The sequence below is a fragment of the Pinus tabuliformis genome, chromosome 4_2 (assembly GCF_031772625.1).
Source record: "Pinus tabuliformis cultivar Carrire ecotype Pingquan chromosome 4_2, CPIR1, whole genome shotgun sequence".
Taxonomy (NCBI): Eukaryota; Viridiplantae; Streptophyta; class Pinopsida; order Pinales; family Pinaceae; genus Pinus; species Pinus tabuliformis.
The window spans coordinates 463,761,254-463,769,642 of record NC_142304.1 but is presented as its reverse complement, the minus strand read 5'-3'; the positions used below and the strand labels follow the sequence as shown (position 1 = coordinate 463,769,642).

Genomic DNA, 8,389 nt, shown 5'->3' with positions numbered 1-8,389 from the left:
TATTCTTTGTTTTTCATATTTTAGTTATTCTCATAAATTTTAGTAATAAAATAATTCTAACAAATGCATATCATACATAACCTCTCATCTCTATGATCCATAATCCTTACAGCTTAAGACTTATTATTTTAATTTGTTTTTATGAACCATAATCAATATAACCTTTGACCTATTATTTTAATTTGTTGTGTAATAAATTAATTTCTATGATCCATAATCTGTATAACTTAAGACTTATTATTTTAATTTTTTCCTGAAAGATAATGAATATAATCTTAGGCTATTATTTTAATTACTAAATTTAATGAACCTATTAATTTTTTTTTGATAATATTTAAACTAAAAATTTCATATATTATTTTTAAAAGATATCCTTTATTCACAGTGAAATGATAAACTTTCAATATGATAATATTTTTCAGTATATAGCAATGTTATTTTACATTTCATGACCCTTAATCTCTGTCCCTATGAGCACATGCCATCAGCCAGCTCACATTATTGGCAAGGAATATTTTATGCTATGTTAGTTCACTTCATAATAACGACCTGCCATATCATTATCACCATTGTTGATGTTGATAACCGTGCAAGTGGATAGAATGTACTAATAAAAACAATAATAGAAAGTGGCATGTTACTTTCCAAGTGAAGTTAGTCAGAAGGGCTACAAATGATGTGGCACCATCCGTTGAAACGGCTAGAAATGCTGTGGCATGCTATATTTCGTTTAATAGTGAAGTTAATGGAAACGGTTTAAAATGACATGGCACCATCGCTCCAAACGGCTACAAATGACGTGGCACGGTTGCTCCGAACCGCTAAAAATGAGGTTGCGCTGTCCCTCACAGATTAGTGGTTGATAGGAAAAGCTATGAGGCAGAGTTATATCATGAGGTTTTTGATTATGCAGTTCACAAGTTCAATTACTTCTGGATTCTCTTCATCTTTCAGAACCTGTTTTCTAATTTTGTGCGTAGATGTTCAAACTGTTCCATGCATTCATACAGTCCATTTGTTTGCGCCTCTGTAAGCTTATTTGTGGATGAAGAGAGGGAGTTCAGCGATAATTAATTTGCAGGTTCCATTGGAACTATAAATCCTAATCGGAGACATTAATTTCAGCAAATTATAGTCTGGATTGATTATGCTAAAATCTTAATTTGCTGATGCATAATGTAAATATTGTTGATGGTGTCAAATGATCTCATAATGATTTCTGTTCTGTTCATGATTCAATGGAGGGTCTATGTAGATTTCGACCTTTTGATGTCTCTGTATTCTTTAACCTATTGTATTATTTAATTTTGATTGTTCTGTTAACAGACAAAGAGTTCAACGTGAACAAACTCTCACCCATCCGCCTGGAAATAACAAGACAAGAGTAAAACTGGTTCAACCGAAGTGCCGGTAGGTTTCTCTCATAATCTTTTGGAGTCCATCTTGAATGATAATAATTTGGAACCAAATCAACGTTCCAATTCAGTATGCAGGGTCTCCCTCCAATTTTTATTTTTCCAGACATTTCTTGAATTGTTTTCTGAGCAGATAAAGCATACAACTATCAGCGGACTACAGGTAAGTTTTTGCCTCTTCATTTTCTGTTTCTTGAATTAAAATAGTTTTAGGTAAACCCATTTTTTGTTTCTTGAATTAAAATAGTTTTATCATTTTCCAGTGTTGCTATAATTTTTGGATTAATACTATGTTTGTAATAACACCCATTATATTGGTTCTTTGTACTATGAATAAATTAATGTTATTAATACCATGTTTGTAAGAGCATCTATTACATTGATTCTCTGTATTATGAATAAATTAATGCTAGAGTCAGCAGCGTCACGCAAGGGCTAACCAGCCATATATTGAGTCATAAATGCCTTTGCCATCTATGTATGTGGTGCATGTCAGTGGGATGGCATACATAACTCCGGCGGGCGACCTCGCGTTTCCGGTGACATACGCGGGACCCACCAACGAGGGCCGGCCTGCCCCGTCTCGTTTTTGACTCCGGCGGCCAGCATGTGTTTCCGGTGGAGTATGCGGAGGAGTAGTCGGAGAATGTTTCAGGCCGCGTGGGGATGAGCATTGAAGCAGATAATTAATTACGTACATTTCTCCGCAGTCCGTCGTTTTACTCGCTGCTCCCGACCCCAATCATGAAACCGCGCGATTCACCGATTTGAATTTGAATTGATTTATCGCGCCAATTTCATTTTCATTTGCAGTCAATATCCGAGGATTGAATCGTGGAGTTTGGGTTGTTTTGTTACAGTGTTGTGGAATCGAGTTTGTTTGAGGTTAAGGAATGGGATGCAATGGACAAAACCTTTATGGGGCACCAGGGCTCTTCTTCCTCAATCACATTGGATGGGTATGAAGGGTAATTCCCCATGGATATTTCTACGCGGTTATGGATTGCTTCTGCGAGAAGACATGGAGCCACACTCCGCAGTACAAGATCGGATACTGCCAGCAGTGTCCAGAGAAGGTGTCATGGCCCGTGGAATTAGGGCAACGGCCCTCTCCATACTTCAACGCTGGAATGTTTGTTTTTGAGCCGAGTCAGCTGACATTCGACTGCCTTTTGGAAACTCTGATGGCTACTGTGCCAACGCCCTTCGCAGAACAGGTCTGGATCTGTTCTCATTTCAGTGAGGATCATGCACATTTTTGTTTGGTTTACCAGATCTAATTTTGACTAAATTGTGGTATATGTTTTGTAGGATTTCTTGAATATGTATTTTGAGAAGATATACAAGCCCATTCCTCTGGTGTACAATCTGGTTCTAGCCATGATGTGGCGGCATCCCGAGAACGTGGACTTGGACACTGTCAAAGTTGTTCACTACTGTGCTGCTGTAAGCTTTCTTTTCACTGCAAATTTGGGTTAGATAGAAACAATATGATTTATATATGAAAGACGAGATAGGTGTTCTGAGCGTACAGGGTTATATTAATGGATGAATGTGGATGTGCAGGGATCGAAGCCGTGGAGGTACAGTGGGGAGGAGGAAAATATGGAGAGGGAAGATATAAAGACGCTGGTGCAGAAATGGTGGGACATATACAATGACCCCTCGTTGGATCACTCGGGATCATGCGACATAATTCCAGATCCAATTTCAGAGTTGGATGGAAAATCAAATGATCTGCAACGAGTGGCTGCTAATTCATTCTTTGCTGCTGCGACGGCAACAAATCCCAACTTAATGCCTGCACCGCCTGCAGCTTAAGAGATTTCAAATTTGCAGAAGTCGCCTGTAGCATAAGATATTTATATATGTATATTTTAATCCACCGGCATAGACGGGGACAATTTGTATATCATACAGAAGATCATACTGTATGTCCTCAAAGATGAGGATATTGCTGTTGCGCTTACAGTTATTGGTTGTAAATTAATCGAATTTATTTAATATTTGTAAATATACAAATTGACATTTGTATGACTGGACGTACATGGTTACTCTTTCGTTTTCTGTAATTCAAAAAATATTTAATTTTCATTTAATTCTGCATCGATATGAAAATATTTACACGCATGCAATGTGACGTAATTATGAATTATTATAAAATTTAGTAAACCCTGATGGCTAGTAAAAGCCAAACTTCACTGGTATCTTTCATCATTAGTCATCAGCAATGTTATATAGTTTTTTTGGGTAGGAAAAAGGTGTATATATATATATATATATATATATATATATATATATATATATTTAAATATGATGATTTATTAGGATTCTAGAAAGAGGGGTTATATAGTCATCGTTTTCCAAAATAACTATAATAAAACTAAATATAAATATCAAAACAATGTTGGTACGTGTAATTGTTATATGAGATAAGTATGAATAAATGGAGATATACTAAAAAGTCTTACAAAATGTTGTTGAAGTATGTGAACTTAAAGAAAATTGTTATATTTAATCAGTTTTATTAATGAATGGTTTATGATAAAATTGATAGAGCTGATCATTTTGTTGTTGTTTTTTGATCTATGAGGTCCCAAAATCCAATCATAATTTTTTTTAGAAAGACTATCTACTCTATTCTCAATTGTAAACATAAACAACAATTTTGAGGATAAGAGTTGTGCATAGTTTGTTGGAACTTGCTCCCAAACCCATTTTTAGAGAAAATAAATGAGTTTCCAAAATATGTAATACAAATCCTCCCCCACATCCAAAAGTGTCTCCTTGCGAAGTCCCATCAAAGAATTCCCAAGGATGAGATCTATCAACGACTGTTGGATTTAGGATTCTATTGTTATTATCTCTTTGGTCCTTCAAGAGAAGCTCATAAACAACTAAAATTTGTGTCGCAAAAACTTCAATGGGAAAGATGTCATCTTCAAAGATAGCTCTATTTCTTGCAAGCCAAACTCCCCAAACTATTAAAAGAGGCAATACTTGATACAATTTGTTCTCCCTCAATGAGTCCACTGAATACATACCTCCATTAACTCTTCACCTAACCAAATACCTGCAAATATGAACTTTTTCATAACATATTTCCAAACACCTTTAAAATAAGGACACAGTAAGAATAAATGATTGAGAGATTCTTGAATCATCAACTTTGCATAGGACACATTTGTTTGGGCCTTGAAAACATCTCCTTGTTAAATTCTCCCAAGTTGGGAACTTTAATTTTCCATAAAAGTTCCCACCAGTCCTCATGAACATCCTACAATCTATCAGATATAAGAAAAGCATATCCAAATTTTAGCGTATAAACCCCTTAGGAATCATGGGACCAAACCAACTCATCCTCCTCTTGAGCTAATATGAGATGTGTTGCAGGTAAACTGCCAATGTATCTAATCTAGAAATGATGAAGATGCATGGGTATGCCTAAATGATCTTTCAAAACCCAACCTCGATTCCATAGATTTGTTTGTGCTAGATCTACAATTTGACTCAAGTAAGCGAGGTCATTACCATGTAGATATTCAATCAAATGTTCAAGAAGTCTGTGATCAATATGAATTCCAATCCAAGGATTGATCAACCTTTAAATGTGATCCATCACCCACTTTCCAAGCTAGGCTTGAATCAATCAATAAAAATTACGAGAGAACAACTTTCCAAATGATAAAAACATTGCTTTTCAATTTATTGGGTAAGCAAATCTAGTCCTCTCACTGCATAGGGTGTATATATTAGATATACACCACTTTCGTCCAATGAGAGTGAGTTTTTAGTAATTTCCAACCAACTTTAGTTGCTAAAGCTTTTGAAAAAAAATGTAAGTCCTTTAAACCCTAACCTCCAAAATCTTTAGGAGCAACTATTATTATCTGGATTACCCATGGAAGAATAGATTGATCTGATAAACCTGACCATAAAAGATTACAACGTTTTTTTTATCTTGTTTAATATGCCTTTTGGAATCCAGGAAAGCCACATCCAAGAAACTAATATTGCCTCAAGGACTGATTTAATAAGAAAAAGTCTTCCAGCTCTAGAAAGCCATCTTAAGCTCCAATTTTTAAGCCTTTTTTCAATTTTTTCTATTAACCAAAATCCTTCTGCAAATTTATATGAGTTAGGTTTTAACTTAAATCCAAAATATTTCAATCCCACAACAATCTCATCTGTGACAAAGGGAAACATACCTTGATAAAAATCCATATCTTCAACATTCAACCCACAAATAGATAAAGTAGATTTTGTTATGTTAATCTTAATACCTTTAACAACTTCAAAAGAGCAAGTGCATATTTGATGGTTGTAGAATATCTTCTTGTAACATCACAAAAGATGAGAATGTTATCTACAAATAGTAAATTTGAAGTGAGAAGCCCAAAAAATACACATAATTGTTGGAAATAATACTGAGAGGGGGGGTGAATCAGTATTATTAATTTCTTTTCAATAAATTATCCAGATTTATGCTTTAAATTATTCTTCCAAAATTGATAATTAACTTGTATGTCAGTACCATAAAATGATGAACAAGAACAGTTAAAAACAGATTGTCACACAACGGAACACCTGATATAAGGTGGAAACCCAATGTGGGTGAAAACCACCTGCTGCAATATGTCTCTGTCTTCTTTCAAATAGAATTTCTTTTACAATGAATTTTTACTGGTGCAGTCCTTTACCAGTACGCAGGCTGCAACCTGCAGAGGGCTACAACCCTCTCTCGTTTTCCAGTCTCTCCTGGAAGGAGCTACAACCCCCTACTTCGTTCAAGGACCACGTTTCATTAATTTTCAGACTGGATCCAAGAAGATCAAATGGTCATCAAGTATAAACAAATCTTCAGAATTACCCAGGCATTAGATCAATATATATTTTCTTTATACAACATATCTTTCAAAATCACCCAAGCGCCAACCCAAGCACTATATCAAAATATAAATAAATGCTCGATCTGGTCACCCATTAAAACAGAGGTTGTTTATGCCGAAATCAGAACACAATGCAGAAGATATACATATAACAGTGCACCCGGAGGCTAGGCACAAGAGAAACCCAATATGCGCACCCAGAACCTGAATTGCAATACACCTGAAGCAATGCGATTTCTCTCGAAGAAATGTCTGAACTTCAAGCCTGCGATCCTTTGCTCTGTTCTACGCGCATTCTCCTTGATCAGTAATTGCTCCTTAACCGATCACAAGAATGCCAATCAATTCTCCCTTAAGATCTTCAATTCATAATCAATGCGTTGCCAAAGGATCTCTTTTCTTCTTATATAGTCATGATTTTGATAAAACCATGAGTCGAAACCAGAGGATCCGAAATCCTGTGGCGCAACTGTTTTGACCGATCTCTTAAGAAAAAGGCTTAAGCGGGAAAACGATGAAAACGGTCCAAACAAAAAAAGGCGGACTTTAAACTGAATGAACCCATAATAATACTATATCGGGTCCGCTTCTCATCGCTACCAGCGCATGCCCATATCATGGCCTATTCCCGACGTCCGATCCGATGGATCGGATGCGACATGCCCATTAACCAGCCTTTATATATATATCGGGTCCGCTGTTTTCATCGCTATCGGAAATTTGAAGTGGAAGGCTTTTATAAACTGTGCGATCACCGCGGATGCGATGTTATTATAAAATCCCTTTAAAGCTTCCATCGGGTCCGCCACCTCTTATCGCAATCGGAGGATTGGGGTGGACGACCCTATATACATTGCGACATTCTGCGAATGCGATATTATTATAAACCACATTTGAAATGCCATCGGGTCCATATGTTATCGCAATGGATTACCACGAATGCGATGTTAATATATGCTGCCTTTAATGCTTCCATCGGGTCCGCCACCTCTTATCGCAATCGGAGGATTGGGGTGGGCAACCCTTTATGCATTGCGATATACTGCGGATGCAATATTATTATAAACCAAAAGCGATATGTCGTCGGGTCCAATGCATACATGCTATTGATTATTATGTAATACATACATACATATACATATACATATACATATACATATACATATACATATACATATATATATGGGTTTTAAGTGCCCAAACACCTCCCGATAGTATTAATGAATGCATATATGGGATTTGATCGCCCGAACAACTCCCGATAGAGTTAAACCATGCATCCAAGGGTTATATAGGCCCGATTCCTCCCGATAACTGCTTCTTTGGCATATATAAGTGAGATGTTCGTCTATGAGAGGGTTGCCATCAAGTACAACGCATGCATCACAATGCCAACAATAATCCTTTCAAAGAACCACTTCTTTTAGCCTCCCAAGAATTTGACTTAATCCTTTAGTGACCAATAAAAATAGAAGAGGTGATAATTGACATCAAACTTGCCGAAAGACCTCTTTGAGCATGAAAGAAAGGTGAGGTTGATCATGGGTTGATCAATTTATCAGAACAATGAAGGAAATAAAGGTTATGTAGCTCATAATCCAGTTTACAATTGGAATACTAAACCCCAGATGTGTAAGTAAGAGACAAATATAGATCCAACTTACTCGATCATATACTTTTGAAAGGTAAATCTTTAGAATTGCACCTTTGATATTCCTTAATTTTAGACTATGTAGTCCTTCCTCGGCTACTCCAATAGCTTCATGGATCTGACACCCTTCAAGGAAGCTAAACTACTCTTTTGATATCGCTTTAGATAAGATTGGCTTTAAATGATGGGCAATGACCTTATATACACAATCACATAGAGATATGTGTTGAAACTCGTCAAAAGTAGTAGGGTTGTCTACTTTTGGAATTTAAGCGATAAAAGTACTATTAAATGAATATAGAACCAACCCTGTAGTTCATAATTTTTCCACAACACAAAGAATATCATCTCCAATTAGTTCATAAAAAGCAATGAAAATTTCACTCACCACTTGTCAAGACCAAGACTCTTGTCCTTTTGAAAAATTGAGAACA

The 8,389-nt window shown here is 36.1% G+C and overlaps 1 protein-coding gene across 1 annotated transcript; it reads left to right on the top strand.

Annotated features, from left to right (window-relative positions):
• Window positions 1–2,371: 2,371 nt before the first annotated feature.
• LOC149169967 (galactinol synthase 2-like) lies at window positions 2,372–3,456 on the top strand. Its single transcript, XM_089427204.1, has 3 exons — window positions 2,372–2,632; window positions 2,727–2,861; window positions 2,982–3,456. Exons 1-3 carry the CDS (start codon window positions 2,414–2,416, stop codon window positions 3,234–3,236), a joined length of 609 nt encoding a protein of 202 aa, XP_089283330.1. The 5' UTR covers window positions 2,372–2,413; the 3' UTR covers window positions 3,237–3,456.
• The last annotated feature ends 4,933 nt before the right edge of the window (window positions 3,457–8,389 follow it).